General features: G+C 41.5%; 1 protein-coding gene across 3 annotated transcripts in view; it reads left to right on the plus strand.

Annotated features, from left to right (window-relative positions):
- VWA3B (von Willebrand factor A domain containing 3B) overlaps window positions 1–21076 on the plus strand; it is an 829217-nt gene that overhangs the window by 563366 nt on the left and 244775 nt on the right. For all 3 annotated transcript variants that reach the window (XM_069204269.1, XM_069204271.1, XM_069204270.1), the window contains 2 exons: window positions 2002–2099; window positions 16989–17188. In XM_069204269.1, coding sequence (XP_069060370.1) covers window positions 2002–2099; window positions 16989–17188 — 298 coding nt within the window. The remainder of the gene's footprint in view (window positions 1–2001; window positions 2100–16988; window positions 17189–21076) is intronic.

Genomic DNA, 21076 nt, shown 5'->3' on the forward strand with positions numbered 1-21076 from the left:
AAAGCACTGATATTGCAGGTTGGTTACTCTATTCACAATAAAATAATACTTCATTTAATAAGTATGATTTTTTTTTATGTTCCACCTTCCAAACTGCTTATTAGGAAACGAGCTCTCAAACATTGATAACAACATATGCCATTGTTCAGTTCTAACTTTTCTGAACAGCGCCTAGACTTAGACACACAAGCCCCGATTAACTATTTGTTTGATCATGCAGGTTTAGTTTAAGCTCACAAACAATTGGGCATATTTAAGAGCCCCTCACACCATTCCAATGCCACATTAGCGTTATTTTTTTAGTGCTAATTTGGTGTTAGAAGGCCAAAAATGCTGCGTCATACTTACAAAGTGGTGCAATGCATGCACTACACCACTTTGTAACCCTTTGCGCTACAGTATACCTGTGCCAGGCATAGTGTAGGCAAAGGGGGAATTCCCCCATTAGGGTGGCCCAAAAAAATGGCGCAAGGAAATCTAAGAGGTTTCCTTTTGCCATTTTTTGGGGCACTTTTGACACCTGCTCAGAGCAGGTATTAAAAGGAGACTTCCATTGGTTACAATGGGCCTCTTGGTGCTTCGCAGAATTAGCGTAAACATTTATGATGCTAATCCTGTAAAATGTTTTGACGCTTGTACCCTAACGACCACCAGGTTGCGCCGTATTTTAAATGGTGGCATTAGGGGTGCGCTAAGGGGCGCAAGAAAAGTGGCGCTGCCGTGTGCAGCACCGCTTTTCTTAAATATGCCCCAATCTGTTTTATGAGAGTAAAACGACTTTCAAAGTTCTCCAAAATTGTTTTAGAGTCATAAAAGAATATACGCAAGAAGATTTGCTTGCTAGTTTTTCTACTCTTGTGCATCAGGAGTAGGCATGCCACAACATAAATTCTCTGTATATTTGTTTACACCCACAATCATAGAGGTTTGTGGGTATTCACATACTATCCAATTCAATCCGTTCCTTTCTATTCTTTTGTAAAAAAAAAAAAAAGCCTGAAATTTACTGCTGACAAGGGCTGAAGTAAATCCCCTCACCAGATGGTGGGTGAGCGCAGAGGGGATGCAGAAGAGTTTTTTCCATGAGACATTTTATATGTTTTTCCCATAAAAAATTATGAGATTCCTTTGCGCCATTTTTATCAGCATTTGTTAACGCCTGTTAAGAGCAGGCCTTAAAAAGAGGCTCTCATTGCTTACAATGGGCCTCTGGGGGCTTTGCAGGATTAGCGTCACAATTGTTTACACTAATCCTGCAAAGAGCTGGACTAGCATAAAAATGATGATGCTAGTCACCCTAACTACTGCCATGGTGCACCGTATTTTAAATACGACTCTACCATAATGGCATTAGGGGGGCTCTAAGAGGCGCAAGAGAAGTGGCGCTGCACTAGGTTCAGCGCTACTTTTCATAAATCTGCCCCATTATGCCTGGCGCAGGCATGATGTGGCGCAAGGGGTTACAAAGTGGTGCAATGCAAGCATTGAGCTACTTTGTAAATATGGCGTGGCATTTTTCCCCTTCTAATGCCACATTAGCATAAAAATGGCTCTAACGTGGCATTGGAATGGTGCAAAGCCAGCATAAATCTGCCCCCAGTGTTAGTTCTGTGTTAAAAAAATAACACAAACCCAATGTGAAATATTTGAAAATCTGGATCAATGTACATTCCAAAGCCTCTGCATGTTTTCCATGGCTAATTCTCTAGTTTTTCTAGTAATATGCCTGGAAACCTGTGATTGGTACATGTTTCCAGGCTCAATCTGGGAAATCTTAGAGAATCCAAAAGTAATAAATCCATATGTGAGGTTCTGAACCTCCTGTTGCAGATTTACTAAGTTTGTTGTGAATCAGACCCAAGGTTTGTCCACAATTATCGACATTAAAATACAAGAAAAATAAAAATGTACAGGTTGAATTATTTGTGAAATATAATTCACCTGAACGTATCTCTGATTCATACTAATGAATATTCACTGTGTATTTGTCTGTCATTTCAGGAACACACTTTTCGAAAAGACCTCATTAAAATCAGTAAGGCGAAGTTTGTTTTATCTTGCCGTTACATTCAAGAGGCTCAAGCGGTAATTCACAGAATGTAAGTACATGTTCTTTTTTAAAATATCTTTACGAATTATCAAAAGCATTCCATATTTGAATGCATATTGCTTTGTTTGAACACTAGTGAGAGCTACTTTAATTACGAATAACTTCCCACTGCTCAGGGCGTTAACAGTCTATTACTATCACCTGGAGAAGGCATTAATGACAGATAAGGGCACACAGTGAGTGGAGAGGCAATTAACAAATGTTAACACTTGACAAGCCCATACGATTGTTAGGTCTAACTCCTAAATCTCGCCTGACACAGGCAAATAAACATAACAACTGTTTCTGTCAATTTGATTTCTCTACCACCGAACAGAGAAGTAAAGAGCAGAGAATATAAGCAGTAGTAGTTAGAGTCCACATTGGAATCACTGTGATCAGACAAGCTAACCTCAGCCATCCAGGAAGGGGGTTAATATAAATAGAGGTTATTTCTTACAAAACTATCTATGTATACATTTTATAAAATAGATCACGTTACTACGAGTAAGGTCAAAATATTTTAAATAGAAGTACCATAATTATTTTTGTAGCTGTGGTAAGTTGATCAAGTATACTCCACATGTTGAAAATATTGGGCTGATTCACAAACTGAACTTTGTAGTGCGTTTTGAAGCACTTACAAAATGTACAAGAACGTGTAAATTTTGCCCACATGTATATGTGTGGAGTTGTCCATGCCGATTGTGGAGTATCTGCACATGTAAGTATAGATTTTAGTAGTAAATGTAGGAGGAACTCAGGTGAGTGGGTGGGCAAAGGGACACACCTACTACTAAAGGGGATAGTTTTAGGGAGGGGTAAGAAGGGTTTAGGGAGCACCAGAGAACGATTTAAAGAGGGATGTCACCCACCTACACAAGAGTAAGCTAGTTGCATTACTCTGAGGGGTGGAGACATGTAACCTACACTTCTAGTAAGTTTACACTCTGGTTTGTGATTACCAAAAGTAGCAAACTTACTGCAAAGTGTAAACGTACTCAAAAGTGTAAATGACATTTGTGAATCAGGCCTAACATGTGCAAAAGTATATAAAAGGAGTTGAAAATCATCATTGAGATAATGTCCCAAAAATAGTTAGCAGAACATTGTAAACTGCATTATAATCTGGATCTGGGTAATGTCAAGGATTTCCAAAAATTCTTTCAGCTTCCAAAAACAAGGAAACAAAGATAGTTCATCACAAAAAAACAAATTTTTAAAATGTATGTTGCAGAGGAGAATATGCCATATTTTTATTCTAAATTACATAAATAGCTGTCCTCCCTAGGCAGAAAATATTAAAAACCCAGTCACGTTTTTAAGATATTCACAATGAATATGTTTTAAAACAATTATGGCTATTTACATATTTGTTTGACATTCTGAAAACTGATGGAATTTTACCACTTTGTTGCTCTTTATGTATAAATAATGCGCTGCTGCCCTACACTATGTTTACAATGACTAATTTAAAAGAGTCAAACCTGATTTACTGTACTTTCAATTTCTTTAGTCATCTGTACTGTACTTTGTATATTTAGTAAAATAAGATGCCTTCAAGGGAAGTGTTTACATGTACTTGGCAATCTTTATTTGGGTGGCAAGGTATCATCAAATTCCTCATTCGATGCAAGCCTTCTAATTTGTATTTAGTATGATTCTTAATTCAAAGTTTGCCAATCCAGAGTCATTTTTGTGAAACCTGGTCTGGCAGTTTGGGTTGGGCTGTTTCCCTGGGGAGCAGGAGCAGAACTGGTTTGCATATGGCTGGTTCTAAAATGGAGTGGCGTGGTGAGCAAACAAATGATGGATTAAACCCAGATCTGTGACTGAGGGCGAATGTTTGATTTGTTCAGCATTCTGTCCATCATCTGTTCTTTTTGCTTTTTAAATCCTAAATCGAAAGGGTATGCCCAGACTTAGGTCCCATGTTCACTGTGACAGTGGATTCAAGCTATCCTGGCTAATGAGGGGTGATATCCCGAAACTACTCCCAGGATGCTTGTTTCTGGTTCAGGAAAGACCTGGCCTAGCAGTTGGGGCTGGACTGTTCCCATTGGGAACAGGGTCAAACTGATTTGCAAACGGCTGAGTCCAAACTGGGGAGGCGTGGTGAGCAAAAAAGTGATGGATTAAACCCAGATCTGTGGCTGGGGGTGAATGTTTGATTTGCTGAGCATCCTGTCGATCTTTTTTTTTTTTTTTAGATCATCAGTTCCAGCACAAAATGCTGGGCAGGTCCCAATCAGTCAATGTATCTAATGTGCACAGAGTAGTTTCCGGCATGCCCAGTCATATATCAGACCTCTGGTATTTCGCTAAGTAGAAAAGCCAAGTTTGAACGATCTATACAGCGTGTTCTCTGTTGTTGCCAGGAACCGCAAAATTATCAGCAGAAGTTAGCAACAGATATTATGTGAGTTAGCAGCAGTGATTATGAAGATAACCTTGATCCCTTGGGGCAAGAAATGTACGAGGACCCACGCCTGACCAACCTCCCTTGCAGTTCGAAAAGAGTTGGGTATTATACAAGCAATCTCAATCTATTGCAGTTTTGTTCATGTACAGTTCTGTAAATAATTTGACCAATCCCTCACAGCCTTTTTCATAACTTTCTGTTATTTATAGTGTTGAATGTAGCGATATACAAATATCACACAAGTTCAACTAACAGTCCTTTCCTTTATGGCACTGAATTTCAAAGGAAAAAAATATAAAGCCTACATCCTCTGAGTGATTTTCGCACAGTGTCTCAATCAGTCTTAATTTGTCCTCAGCCTTTGTAACTTTCCTCATTATTTCTTATAAGTCCACCACTAAAGTGAACTCTGCTGCATGCCTCAGGTAGGGACTAAGAAAATTCTTCTACTTCCCACACACTCATCCATTGGTTTTTCCTTTAAAGCCAAACCAATTTCCTAATTGCCTGCTTCCTATTTAAAGCTATCAGTCTTTACCAACATGCGCTGGCCTCAAAACAGACTCATGGTGCAGTAAGGAACATCTGTGACTCTCTAGGAGGCTAGCTCACTATGTACTGTTCAAAACCAGGCACATTGTGCAGAGAGTCCTGGCAACCACACGCTGGTTTACAGAGGTAAAACCTAGACCACCTTATGCTCTAATTTTTATGATAGCTTGGTCGAGCAATTATGTAAATCTTGGAGAAGTGCAAAGCATTTGTTGTACTTGCAGTATCAATAAATTAAGACACACACTCAGAGGAATAACTTGAGACCAATTTACAAAAATACTTCAGATTTTTATAAAAGTTTTAAGATCATGATCATCAAAATCAAGTTAGTACTTTTTAAGTTATGATTTTTCAAAGTTTACAAAATGTCTTGTTTTTGTGAGTAATTACGCACCATAGGAGTCAATGGGAGCAAACTTTAAAAACACATATAAAATCAGGCGATGCGTTTACCATTGTCTCCTTTTGCTTTTAAGTTGAGGTCATCAAGTGGTTTTAGCGGGAAGAGCTGCTGAAAAGTCCTTGGAGCTGGTGCAGGACCACTTCTGGGGAACACTTGGAAAAGCAATGCACAAGTGGACTTCAAGGTGAGTTTGGTGGGCCCTCTAGGAGTGTGGAGGTTGCAAGGGGTGGGTGACCTTTGGTGCACAACTGGTTCTCTGGTGCAGGACCCAGGGAGGCCGGGTGCGGAGCAGATAGATGAGCCAGGAGCTGTGATCAAAGGTGCCCTTGAAAGCAGGAGGCAGGTCACTTTGAGGGTAGATAGCAGGTCCGCACGGCCACTCTGGGTTGTGGTTCTTAAGTTTTCTGAAGTCTCTCGACTGGGGCTTGCTCCTGGTCCTTTTGGAGTCCTAAATGGACATTTCGTCTTGGTGTCTGATGTTGAGTGACCAGTACCCCAGGCTTTTGCACGGTTCAGTCACTGTAAGGTGCAGTGCCACCAAGCTTGGAACACTTGCAGGATTTGTCCTCTGGGTCTGTTGGGTTAAATTTGGTCTGGCTGAGGCATCCGGTTCCTTGGTCAGCAGCCAGTCAGTGAACTGGAATTTACTGGTCTTTGGGTCTTATGTTGCAAAAAGTGATGCCTTCACTCTGGAGGGAGATCTTCAGTGATTTTCAGAAGAGTGGAGATCCTTTGGGGATTTTTAGAGTCCATCCAATGTCTGAGCAACCTCTCAGTGGGAATTGTCGAGTCCTGGGTGCAGCAGGTAGGGTAGGGTTTGGCAACTTTCTTTTTGTGCAGCAGGAATGCAGTTCTCAAGCCTTGGGTCTTCTTTGTTGCTGGTCTTCTTGTGTCCTTGGAATCTAATCTGTAGGTCTAGGGCTGCACACTAAATGCTGCATTTAGTGGACGTTCAGGGGAGTATCTAGTAGTGACCAATGGGTCATCTACATTAGGGTGGCTACACCCTTTATGTCGATATATATAATACACTGTTCCAGCTGGAAGGAGAGAAAGGATACAGGGGTAGGGTCCTAAAAATTAGGAGCAAGAAACCTCACACACCCATGAGGGTGTCATGCTTCATCATCGGAGTTGCTCCTCGTCAGACCGTCACTGCAATGTCTGACGGGCACCACCCCAAACGGGGGTCTTTGCCGGAGATCTTTTTAGTGATGATACCATGACCCCAAGTATGAGTATGAAAAAAAGGGGGGAACTAGCAGATTAGAGATAGGGGTTAAAATTGGCTCTCAAAACCTATAGCGGGCAATCAATTTATTAGTCCAAATGAGGGATGGAGGCCAAGATTAAAAAATAGTCACAAGAGTGAAACAGAGGTAATGGTCAATCACTCTATAACACAAAAGAAGTGAGGGTGGGGAATTTCCAAGCCATCCCTATCAAGGGTCAACATGTTTCGTGTCTCTATGGTCCATACGGATCCAGTGACGCTTCTTCAGTACCTAATGACTATGTGTTATCTCCTAATTGTAAAATGCGTGGATTACTGCAGCCTGAAATTATCAGTAAAAAGTATCCAATCACTTACACTAGTCTGGGAAAAGGATGTATTATTCCTAACTGTCGCCCGTCCCCATTGGGGAGCGCGCTTCATGGGACCACACAGACCCTTGGTCAGGCGCAAAGCTACTTCGATTTCGCTGCCACCAACGGCGGGTAACCTACCCGGGTCCGTTGGATGATCTATTCGGGAAACACGGACCCGGATAGGTTACCCGCCGTTGGTGGCAGCGAAATCGAAGTAGCTTTATCAGTGGGGTGTAACACCCGAAACAACCCCTCCCGAAGTTATGTCCCAGACCACTGCCTTGGGACCTGTACATTAATTCACTGTTTTAATCCATGTACATTATGTACCTTTGATTGCATATTACTTTTTTGATAATGTTGATAAGTTTTGAAAATGTTGCTCGTTGTTGTATGCTTCATTCCCGTTTGTAAAGTGCGACGTGATATCTGGGTTAGTCTGTTCTGTAAAACGTAATAAATGAAAATAACAAATCTAAACGTGCTAGATCTGCATATCCCTTCCTAGCTTCGATGGGTAGGTGGTTGTGAATGGTTTCTGGAATTATAAAATCATGTAGAAACTTGTCCATGGTTAACTAAGCAAAACTTTTAAACCCCAGATGCTTTCCAGTTAAGGTAGCTATGCAACTTTAAACCCCACCACTGACTCGAACGGCTCTTGGCCCCCATGACTTTACTAATGACATCACATAAGGCATCAGCAGTGACTTCTTCGATGACACTATTAGAAATTGTCATCACACAGCATATTAAGGCACTTTTGAGGGCGTCTAATGACGTATGATGGGAAAAGAAATAAACTCTTGCGGATATTGCAGGCAAGTTCGGTATAAGATGTGACATAATGCAAATGACCCATTGAGAGGATGGGAAGACCTGTTGAGGAACCACAGCACACAAGTGACCCAATTACTAGTTGGGCAGAGTGGAATTCCCATGGGGATTTATTGATACTGCAAACCTGCTAGAAATAAAGCATTAAAAAAGTGCACCAGTGTTCCCACCCCGAGAGTTTCTGAGTAAAGGATCCAAAGAACAATTTTATGATCTGGAAAATCTGGCCAGTAAAATTGCATTGGGAAACGGCTGCAGTGCAATCGGGTCCTGGTCCACGGCCCTCTTGGGACCCTCTGTAAACTCAAGAATGCTCTCCCACTGGGCAACCTCCTCCCCTTTCCTCTTACACCCTATCCAGGCCCCTCTGCACCCTGCCCCAGACAAGCCTCCTCGCACACATCTAATACCTGTTTGAACATTAACCGCCACAGAATTGAGAAATCCATGGGGAATTCCACCTGGTAAATCTAAGTCTACGGGGTTTTGCTCATTTCATGGAGCTTCACTTGTTATATGAGAATAAAATGTGGAATTAACAGGGAGTAATAGAAATGCTGGCCATCTGGAATTTACACTTGTATTTCTTCCTCACTCATTGTCAGGACCAAAGACGCGGATGAAGAGCACGGTGGCACTTTTTTTTTAGAATGGAATAGCATTTTTGTGTCCTTGATGCCACACACTAGCAAACCTACGAAATTTCCACGACATAAGTCACATCTGGATTCTATGATGGTGCTGCATATATACATGCTTTTGGTGTAATTTTTTTGGGATGGATATTAATTTATTTTTGCTGGCTGCCTCCTTCAGGGAGTGCATGTACACCTTTTTAGCCAAATAATATTCATTATATGGCACATTGGTACCATGTGTTGCACTTACTGGCAACATTTACCATTTCTTGTACATGTCATAGCAGGTCTGGGCCTTGCACACACTTGGTTGGTCACTCACTCACTGCTGTGTTACCTTAAAATGTTTTGGGGCCCAGAAAAGGGCATGTTTTGGCGACCCCCTTCCTTGTAACAATTTTGAAATTATGACCTTTTTCAGCTAATTCGAGCCATTGTGATCTCAAACAATATTGTTAAATGTCCAGAAAGCTCAAGCTGATCGGGGAATACCCGCAAAAGAGTACCAAATGAAAGTCTGAACAAAAATCATGAAACCATTTCTTTTTCAGCTTGGATCTAGATTTTCTGTCTTGCAACAACAATAATTATGCGAACTACAGTATCCAGCCAACCTGTTTCTTCCATGTGAGGTGGTGGCGTACACTATAGAAGGAATTTGAAGAATTGAAGCGAAGTCATGTATACCATAGGGTCAGTGAGAGAGATGAGGTAGAGAGATGTAAAGTTGAGAGATATGTTGAGAGGCACATAGAGAGGTAAAAAGAGGTGAGGTATATAGAGGCGTAGAGAGATGGAGAGGTGAGGCACAGAGAGATGAGTTTGAGAGATGCATGATCCAGATGGACGCAGATGCAGGAAAGTAAGATGGAAACAGAGCAATGTGGTGCACAAATAGGGTTGATGTAGAGAGGGGAATAAAGTGGTGGAGATGTAGAGGTAAGCACAGAGAGCTGTAGAGTGGGAATGAGGCAGAAAGTGGTGGGGTAGTGTGAGGTGAGATAGAGAGAGGACTCGGAGAAGCAGGGAGGAAGAGTAAACTGACAGAGAGGCAGGGGGCCATGAACTATAAAGATATGGAAAGAGATAGCTGTGGTACACAGAGAGATGAGGTTGATAGGGATGAATTAGATGAAGTGAGATACAAAACAGTGAGATGGAACCAGAGCAATAAGGTCCAGAAATAGGGGTCACATATAGCGAGGGATAGAGAAGTTGAGAGAGTGTAGAAAGAGATGGAGGTAGGCAGATGTATTTGAAAGAGAGGTAAAGTGGACGGAGGTGAAGATGCATAGAGATGTAGAGATCGTGTGGTGATCTGCATCCAGACTCCAGGCAGAATTTGTGAATGAATTACGTATTTATTATGTCAATACCGTACCAATCCAACTGCAGCTAAGAGGTCTGCCAGCCACGTAGCAGAGACGGCCAATGACTAACGTACCATGTTCTGCAGTAGGCCGGTGCTAAGGTAGAATGTACGAAAATATATATCACAGTTAGGCATAAGTACACAAAATACCCTTTTCCTTTGAGAACCTGTGAAAATAGAAATACATTTAAAGAGTAAGATTGAAAAGGACAAACTCTTGTAGCCCGGTTGATGGAAAATGGTTTCCACTCCTTTGTGTTACCCTAGATGCAATTCAGTCTGCACCCATGAGAAATGCCTCAGATGCATCATAACCATTATCTTCACCACGCACTTCTTTACTTCTCTTCATTCTGATTACTCATAAGTTCCGACACACTCTACTTTCCCTGAGCCTTTGATCTACCCCCTCCTCCAATTCTCACCAGGGAGGACCCTTCAGAATTCTGATTCTGTACCACATGGTACCTGCCCCTATGTCTAGACACTCTTCCTGCATTCCAAATGCTTGCATCTTGTGGGACAAAATGTAGAAGTTACCTTTGACATATTTATTGGCTTGCCAAATTTGGAGACAACTTAAAAACAATACTAGGTTCCAAAATCCTCACCCATCTCTTACTTTAAAATCTAGCACAGCTACTCTCCATGTGAGATCATCCAGTTCCTTGGCCCTTCTTTGCTTCAGCATCACTTTTCTTTAACCTTTAAACAATCTGCATCTTCCTTGGGATTCCATCCACACCTCCTCCCAAACCAGTAGGTGCCAGAAAGGTCCTACCCTTCAACAATCTGAAAGTACCTACTTCAGTTGTGGCATTTGTTGTGATACGATGCAGCCATAATTTTTTGACATTGCTTTTGTTAAATTCTTAACCACATCTGCATGTATGACAAACACTGCCCTTAATAACTCTGTTAAATCTCTCAACTTGCCCATTTGATTATGGCTTGTTTAATGCTGTTTCAACCTTTCATACACTACACAAGTGAGGAACCTTTCCCTATCAAGAAACACAAGTTGTACCTCTATATCAGTAATTCCGACTTCTGGATAACAGCAAAACCTACCTTAACGTTTTATAACCACAGCAGTTGTGGCCTGTGTCACAGACTTGGTCTCAATCCCCTTAGAATGAAAATCAGCTAAAATGAATGCACAGAATGCTTCGCTCAGTAACATATTAAGGGGGCCTAAAACATTAAAGGCCACCTTTTCCGAAGGATGCTTTGGCTACTTCACCAGATTCAAAAGTGTTGTCATTACTTTTAATATTTCCTTAATTCTAGTGAAGTGGCAAAAGTTTGATGCTCACAGACCCACTTGTCTACCATCCTTTCCACCAAAATGTTGATCTAATGTTAAAGAACTACAAGGCACAGATTAATAAACATGAATACACCAAAGATAGGCATAAAATAATGAGGTAGAAGAGGTAAGACAAATAAGGAGCGAGGCAATAGACAAAATAATTCAATTTCATTTTAATTACAAGGGTTACATTTCGCTAGGCCCATGTGAAAAAGTAATTTTGTTTTCATTCAACCCTTATTACAGTGGGACTTCTGTCTGTCCGGATCACTTTCCCAGGGCCTCCTTGGAAGGTGCGGGCCACAGGCCAGGCAATTGCCTGCTTTGTCCATAACTTAAAATGCTTCTGACTTACTCACTCAGTCATTTACTCAAGCAGCCACCTATTTTCTGAGTATATAAGTGACCAATTCATTCTTTCACACTCATCTAATCATCTCTTCCTGGGCTAATAATGCGATTAAATGGGTGGAGCATTTCTAAAAGAGGTGTAGCCAAAGAAGATTAACAAGGATCCCTTTGCAAGAGGTGTTGCCTAAAACATTCAAATAACATTCTCTGATTGACACGGTGTTCGGCTTGATCAGCATTTGGGTGCCACTCTTTTGTGTTTTTCTGTTAGTGCATCCAAACATATCAGACAACAGTGAATACATACATGGAAAATGAGCCAGACCTATTGGCTTTGCCAGTGCTTGTTATCACTAATTTTTATTCAACGGCAGGTTAATATATAATAATGGTATTAATATGACTAGACTGGAAAATGTTTCAGTTCTGAAAATATGACGTTGCAATGGTCTGTGAAAAGGGGAGCATCTTTCTGATTATCTCAATCCCTCTTGTTTTTTTCTTCAGATCTCGAAATCTCTCCCCCTGCATTAGTAAATGTTTCTCCTGTTTTACAGAATATTTCTCTTTTTAAGGTCTATCCATCTTCATGTCTGACGCTTCATCTCCTTTACACTTCACCTTCAGTCTCTTGTTGTTGCCTGTACTTCCTTCCATCGTATCCCCATCACCGTCCACTTTCTCTCTCACAAACATACTCTCTCTCTTTCTCTCCCCATCCCTGCAAATGAAAACATTGCATTTTCTTTTTTCATTGCTCCAGTTAGTATTTTGGCAGATGGTACCTCCTTCACACATGGTCCTATGGAATGGCAAGTACATTTCACACTTGTGCCCATCGCTCTGTGAGCGCTGCAGAAAGGCCGAGAATTGGATGAGCAAGTAGTCTAAACCAGTGTTTGAAATGTAAATATAGAAGTGCAGGTACCAACTATCGAAGTCATCTGCTACTTACAACCTTCAAGTCCGGCTATGCTCCCCCCATCTGCCTCCACTTCACACCTCTCCCGGTGCACATCTTGGCTAAGCACAGAGGCACTGCCTTGATGGTCATATTGTAGGAGAGTAGTGACTCTGAGCAATTCTAGGGAACCCATACAGAGCTTCTGTAGGCAATAATGTAATGTCATCTTTCCTACTTGCCAGATTAACTGACAGGCAGATATATGGGTGTGCAATGCCTCACAGTATGTGTGACCCTCTACCTCTGCATGGGATAACTGCATCCATCAGGCTGGGGAATGACAAGCGCTTTGGATGCTCTGTACTTGAGGTTTAAGATCCTGCCTTGCAGAGAGAACAATATTGACCAAATTACCGCAACCCAGAGACTAAGGGCCAGATGTAGGTAGATAACATTTTGCGAGGTGCAAATTGCGAGTACTAGCGACTCGCATTTTGCACCTCGCAAAATGTTATGCAGAAAGGTGTCTTAGACACCTTCTGCGACTCGCTATGGGGTCGCAAAGACCCACCTCATAAATATTTATGAGGTGGGTCGCAGTTTGCGACCCCATAGCAAGTCTAGGCACTCACTGGGATGGTGGCCTGCTGGAGACAGCAAACCACCATGTCCGTGACTGCTTTTAAATAAAGCAGTTTTTTTTTCTCTTTGCAGCCCATTTTCCTTAAAGGTCAACGAGCTGCAAATAGAAAAAATACCGAAACCTTTTTGTTTCGGGGTTTTTCAGAGTATGCAGTGGCCCATGGGACCACTGCCTGCTCTGAAAAAATAATTTTGTGAGCAAGGGGACCCCTTCCCGTTTGCGAATGAGTTATCATCCACTTCAAGTGGATGGTAACTGCGAGTTGATTTGCGACCGCTTTCGCGGTCACAAATCAACTCCACATCACGGTGCGAATCGCAAATAGGAAGGTAACACCCCTTCGTATTTGCGAGTCGGAAACACATTTTGCGAGTCGGTACCAACTCGCAAAATGTGTTTCTGCATCTCGTAAGGGCTTTTGCGCCTCGCAAACTGCGTTTTTCGCCGTTTGCGTGGCGCAAAAGCCTTCCTACATCTGGCCTTTAGCCATTTGTCCACCCGCCCTATTTAGAGTGGGCTGACAAATGGCCTGTTGTTACTTTCATCCACCGCTATCCAAAACATGGCATCAAGTGAAAGCAAAAAACATTTCCATGGCTCTTATCCCATGGATGGAAACACCCACGGTGAGTTGGGGTATTGCTTTTTTTTTATTTTCAACAAGAAAATCTCACTTTCAGATTTGGTTTTTTTTTTAAATAAAGAAAAAGACATTGAAAGTGTGCTATAGGGCACCGTCATGTTAATGGGGATGCATGGCATACTTTGAAAGCATTGTCAGGAATTACTGTGACTGAGGTTGCTGCCAATGTAAGAGATGTCCTCTGGAGGCAGACATCTCTACATTCGGAGTACAGTTACTCTGTCAAGGCAATAGTATTTTACTCTATCTCCTTGACACAGTAAATACTATACTCTGAATCTAAATCAGCCCCTCTGTCTCTGTAAACGTACAGAAAGTATACAAAATCAATATTGTGCAGCAATCCACATCGTGAAAGTGTGGGGGAAAAAGCCATGCTCTTGCTTATCTTTAAACTATAATTAGGAGAACAGAGCCTTCGTATTATCAACCGCTGTACAGATCTTCATTAGCTGGGAAGCTTCTTACTGAATCGTACCCATGTAAGTTGTAACCACTCCTGCATGAGTGGGATCCTTGCTTTTTTTTAAAGTATCAACAACTGTGGATGCAGAATACTGGCCCATATTTATAGGAAAATGACAGAGCGTGACTCTGCGCCAAAATTGGCAGCCGTGCGCTCTGTCATTTTCACAATGCAGGGATTCGCCATATTTAATTGAATACAGCGCACCCCTAAGTTGTCCCCTGCACTGGCATAAAATTTAGCTGCCAGCACCAACGCAGGCATCCCTGCTCCATCGTGCAAGGATGTCTGCGATGAGGGGTGTGATTGTTTATGTGCGGGAAGGTGTGCCTCTCTGCACATAAACAATCACTAGTGGTGATTTGGCACTTCTGTGTGTTATACAGAATGCAGCACACACAGAAGTACCAAAGCGTTATTTTCAAATGATTGTTTATAAAAATATAGAATAATATAGAAAAAGCAAAAAAACAAGGAGGAATAAAAATATTCCTCTTCGTTGTGCCTTGCTATCACCACCCCTGGGGTGGCATGAGATTTTGGTGCTGCCTCAGGTTTACAAAAACTAGTAAATCTGAGGCAGCATCAAAATGCAATGGGTGTTGCTGTGGCATGCCCACAGCAACATCCATTGCACACCCCTTCCACGCAAAGGGCTGCGTAGGAAGCTGTCGTATTTACAACAACCACAAAAAGTGGCTTAATGCCAACTTGTACACATGGTGCAGGGCATAGTGCCACCTTAGCATCACGAAAACTGACACTCCGGTGGCGCTAGGTGCTCATAAAAGTGCCACACTGTTTTTAGGATTACTGGTGCTGATTGGGGGCATGGTGCATGAATATGCACAAGATCGTGCTTTCACTCCACAATATTTAGGTCCTCTAAGGACATCACAGCCTGCAGATAATTTGACACCTAGGTTGATACTTTAGCCAAAACTTTAGCTATTTGGTGAGCTGGGGATAGTTACCATACATATTTTGCTAAACCAGATTTTCCTCCTGTATGCTGAAACCCACCTTTCCCATGACCCCGTGTTGTACTGCCATTAACTAGCAACAAGGAAAGTTTTAGCTCAAGTAATCTGTCTCAAATCAACAGTTTTTCATGCCTGAAACAGCCTGACTTTCATCTTTCTACCGAGAAAAACATGTGGAAAAACAACAACGACTGACAATGCATTTCCCTCTGATAAAAATTGGAAAAACGTTGCTACATTTTAGGCTGTGGCTTCTTGAAAGCACCCTCAACTTTTGATAAATGCAAGCCCGGTTGTCCTGAGAAATTATATTTCTCACAGATAGAGAAACACTGGTCATAAGTACAGATAAAACATTTGCCAAGGACAGGAAGTAAAAACTGCCTTGCTCATAGAAGAGAGGTGCATACCTCTGACCGAGACAAAGATCAGCACAGGATGGCTGATTCTTGAAGGTTTGTATTTGTATGTATTTGGTATTTGTGTAGCACAATCCTCGCCAAAATGGAGGGTGTTACAGAGGAGCCAGGAGACACTCACGGCCCAGCAGACCAGAATCACTAAAAAACAATGAAGAACGAATTCAGGTCAAGCACCTGCAAACACAGTTTCGAGGGTTTCATTTCTGATGAGCCTGCACTGTTCGTGAGATTCCATGTACCACAGAGAACCTAAATCTGTTGTGTGTTTTTGTCCTGTTGTATGTCAGAACAATTTCATTTATCACTAAAGGCCTTATGATTTCAGATGTATCTTTGTTTGAAGATGCAATTGGACCCTGGCCCTACATTCCAGAGGAACCACTCGGGTTTGTGAGTTCAGTGGATGCTTCTGATCTCTGGGTGCACTCAACAATTTAACTTCTTGGCTGCATCTGTCCCATTTTGAGATTTGGGCCCATATTTATACTTTTTTTGCGTCGCATTTGCGTCAGTTTTTGACGCAAAAGCGGCGGAAACTTACAAAATACAATTGTATTTTGTAAGTTTCCGCCGCTTTTGCGTCAAAAAGCGGCGCAAATGCGGCGCTAAAAAAGTATAAATATGGGCCTTGGTCTTTTGAAGTTGGGAACACCCAAGCCATGCCTTTGTGGGTCTCAGCTTCAGTTGCAGCATAAGTCATCCACTGGGGTCAGTGAGACCCAGTTGCTTTCTTAACTGGTCTCATCCCAGAACTGTATCCTGGTGGATACCAACCTCCAGCCTCCTCCTATTCTTTTTAAATCCACTAGATGCTGGGTGAACTTGGTTTTGCCATCCTGAACATCGAACAAGGCAGGACCCCAAGGGGTTTACTGGACGTTGGGACTTTTATTTTGCTGGGTACTCATTTACAACATCTCTGATCGACGGAGTTCCCAGTCTTTCTCCCAAAGCAAAATATTCTCTAGAGCACAGGCCAAGACATATTGTCCACTAAACAGATACATAATATTTTCCATCCTCCGAGCTCGTTCCCATTGCATGCTTGAAGTAAACATTCCGAAGTAAAATCCAAAGAGCCGCAAAAGTTTCCAACAACATCAAATGCTTCTCTGTAGGTTAACATTGAACACAGGGCTTAATGGTTTAGACACTCTAGCACCTATCACTTAAAAACTATAAAAAGACCTAGAGTAACTATTCCTACAGGATATTTAAAACAACCTTCACAGTGATTATGCATGTGGTTAAATCTCTTGGAAACATCCACGCTGAAATAGAAGATGTAATGTTTGTTTGTTAAGATAATTATAGTTTCACAATATATACCCTGAACTATCTCAATTTCTTATTCACAGAGCAAACGTTCAAACTGGCAATCCCAAACCCAAGCCTCCACCAATGGAAGACAAGTCAGAGGAGCAAAAAAGGAGAAGGAAAAAGAAAAGAAACAGGAAAATTGAACAAAAGCACTGGACTCCTTTTGACTCTAAAAGTGAGGACGAGCCAGCTGATGATGAGAAACCCAAGAAAGAGGAAAACAGCAGCAGAAAGAAAGGTACAGTGATGTTCAATGCCCATAGTCACCATTCAATAGAATGTTGTAGAGCATTTAACAGTATACCTTGTCTCCTTTTATTTTCTCAGAGTAGTGTACTTTTGCAGATTGTAGTATGTTTTGTGATCTAAATGCCCTCTTTGTGTTTTTTTATTTAGTTGGGAGTAGGTTTTACGTAAGTTATAATCCAGAACATGCGGAAAACACATAAATGCTTCTGTTCAAATACTACTAGTCCTTACTCTTGTCTGTGCTTGTGAGAAACCCCGCTGTTGTCAAATCTTACTGACCTGTCCATAGAGGTAAACATGCCTCAAGGAGAAAAAGCTTACTCACATTTGGTGGAATGTCTGTGTGACAAGGCAAACCTCAGATCTAGAGCATGTAGAGACTGTGTAATACAAGGCAACCGTGGTAATAGAGTAAGAAAGAACAACAATCATTGTTTAAACCAAGTTGAAGTAAAGAATTAAATTTTTAGGTAAAAATTGTAAACAATAATCCATAAAAACAGTACAGATATGGGGTACAAAGGTTATATACAACAGAAAAATTACACCAATACTCTCTCAAACAAAGCGTTGCATTTAAAATTAATGGGAAGACAAGGATTCACCAGCAAAATGAATGCTAATGAGTGTTGAATCGAGGATCAAGAAAAAACAAAACAATGAATATGTTAGCAAAGGAAATTAATCTATTTAAAGTTGAGGAATCCGTAGGTAGAAGTATCCACCAGAAGGAAATGTTACTTATCTTTGGCAATGATCTTTCTGGTGGATACTTTGTCTACCTACAACTTCCTCACTGACCCTCCCACCAAATCCTGTTGTGTAGAAAGCTCTTATACAACTGTTCTAATAAAGTACCAAGCTAGTAATGACCTGCACCAGCATACCTGTTTTCAGTCTTCTCGAATTTGCCTCAAAAGTTGTGGCCAAAACAGAGTAGAGTTGATGTTAAGGCAGCTGTCCCAAGATTTTGTGACTTTGATGACATCATCACAACTCCAATTACGATGTTGGAATGGAGGTGACACCACCTGCTGGTTAAATGCAGGTGTTTTTCAGATCCAGTGTAGTGCCTCGGATAGTTAAAGGTGAGAAATCTGCAGGTAGGTAGAGTATTCACCAGAAAGATTGTTGTTTAAGTAACTTTTCCTTTAGGCACAATCAGGTAGTAGTCACAATTAAATCTAAAACGCTGGCTTGGCCTGGGCAGAATCAGCCATGTGTCAGTCTCGAATCCAAAAAGGCGATAGAAATGGAGCACAGTCATTCGTGTCCTAAGCACCCTCACACATGTCATCAATTCTGCCTCAGCCCTGCTGCATCAAATGATTCTAATTATGTAAACATTAAAAAATAGAACAAGACATTTATAGATCACTCATTCTTCCTGAGGTGTACCTATTGATAGATGACAGATGTTTATTGCTGCCTACCAATTCAATCTGATCCAAAGAATGCAAGACTGAGTAAACTAGTTAGGATACGGACTGCAAATCATGTGGCCCAACATAGATCACTTTAGTGGATGCCTAGGTCTAGTGAGCGCCATGTAAACTTAATGCAAGAATTTTAACACGTTAAAAACACTGCCCATAAAATATTCATTTTAAGCGTACCTCAAGAAAACAAGGTTGAGCAGAGACTTTGTGGGTTTAGAAACTTCATTGTATTACTCAACCAGTAGATTTAGAGCCGATTTGTTGATTTTTCAAGTCTTGATCCGAGTTTCACAGCACAAAATCCTGATCTTGACAGGAGGTAAAAACAAAAGGAGTCAATTGGATTACCAGGTGTCAAAAGGGCAGCAGTTTTTCATTCTCTCTTAACTTAATTTGAGCGTTACATCCCCTTACTGAGCTAATTAGATTAATTATATACTTACACTGTTAATTTGGTTGAAAGAAGGCATCAAGTTTGGCAATTATCTAACGTCTGGTCATAGGGTGAGACTAAAAAGTCTTAGAAACCTTTGATGATTTTCTAATGATAAAGTGTGTCTCAGTAGTGATAAAAAAGCCGTTCTGGCTTCCTCCTTCTAATATCAGTAGTCATTGAAAAAGGGAATAGCATTGCATCCTCTTGAAGCGCTTCAGCCAAGATTTGTTTCCTTTTCACGGATAACGGTATCTTGATACCCTGTCAGTCGCTTTTACCTATCGCAGTCGTGTCTGAATGTATGGCAATCCTGCTGATCACATCCACAGAATTTTAATTTATGAAAACGTTTTGCAACGTCAGGACAAAGGCGCTGCAGACATTTACTCTCACGGGTGGAATTTCTCATTGTGTATAATCCGTTAGTTTTTGAGGATTTTTCACGGTAATATATTTAATGTTCCAAATGGGTCAAAAGCTAAAATGTGGGACTTCGTGCTAATTTTCCTAGAAACACAATGTAATTTCACCCAGTGTACACCAAGGATTTAGTTTACAGGTCAGTGCAAAAGGGTCATAAAACACGAATGCACATATTATAAAACATACGAACTGAGTGCTAATCGTGGGTATTTAGTTTGTCACCTTCTGCATGCTGGTGGTAAAAATGAAGAATGCTAAATGTGCTAAAACTCGGCACTGAGGGCTGGGTGCACCCTGTGGCGAGAGCCCACTTGCAAGGCCTTAGTCTTCTAGGGTCCATGTCCACTATGTACAAATTGTGGCAATAGACAGTGCCCTTTATTCAGAATATATTGGGCACAGTTATAGATCCCTGCTGAGACCATGTGCTGTGGGCTGTAAGAACGCGGGGCGGTGCATAACATGGCTAAAGGCCTCTTCTTGCGTCCAGCGTCAACCAGCCATGGCCAAAAACTGTGCCTTGTGGACTCTGGGTGCAGGAGACCTGGTGTAAACACTATGCCATGCACAAGGAGCCTGCTGGGTATAGCATAAAACTATGAGCATTTGCTTTGGGGCTGAGAGATAGGATGCAGGATGTGCAAAGGCCATGTCTTGAACCCAGACCATGGTCAGAAGTCAAACCAGAGGAGTAATGCAAATATCTTTCTCTTGTTGTATGGCGTAACAAAAAAACACAAAAACACTTTTGGGTTGCTGTGATTAACTATTAAAGGCCATATGTACAAGCATATTGGTCACAAAATGTGGCTGTAAATTGAGCACCAACTTTGTGTGACAAGTATTTGGTTTTGTGATGTAACCTATGTACTAATGGGTCACGTTTTAAAATCTCCAGTCATGAGGTCACAAAACGACCTGCCTAATGAATATTAATTAGACCCCCTCTGATTCGCTTCAGATACAGGGATGGTGGCCTGCAAACAAGAGTAAACCCCCATTCATTTGGCTGCATGCCCAAATGGGAAATCTTTTTTTTTTAAAGCAGCCCGTGTTCCTTAAAGAAACGTTAGCTGCTTTAAACAAGAGACTTCCCATTTGGGAAGACATTGGGTGGGGTAGAGGGCCACAGCCTTCTGCTCCCTAGGCTGCTGAACAAGACTTCCACAGAGGAATTTATCCAACAGCCACGGCTTTCTATTTGTGACTATGTTACCAACTCCTTTGGTAACATTCCAGTGTTTTGCATTCATACTTGCGGTCAGAAACCATTGATATTGCACATTGCAAATAGGAGGAGATCCCTCTTTCACGCACCACTGTTATTTGCAATTCGGAATGAGTTCAATTTTAAAATTCGAAAGGGCTTTACTGAATGACAAAATATGTTTAATTCATAGCTTAGCTCCAGCGCTTAATTTGTAAATAAAAACATGCCGGTGCCCAAAGCTCTTCTCTGAAACACGCGGCTGATACATTTAAATGTGGGAGCACAGAATACTGAATTAGCGTAATCCGGAAGCCATTTTGGGCCTTTTTAATAAATTTACAGGCACTCCCGGCCTCTTCAGCTCACTCT

This window comes from Pleurodeles waltl, chromosome 8, assembly GCF_031143425.1.
Source record: "Pleurodeles waltl isolate 20211129_DDA chromosome 8, aPleWal1.hap1.20221129, whole genome shotgun sequence".
NCBI classification, from domain to species: domain Eukaryota; kingdom Metazoa; phylum Chordata; class Amphibia; order Caudata; family Salamandridae; genus Pleurodeles; species Pleurodeles waltl.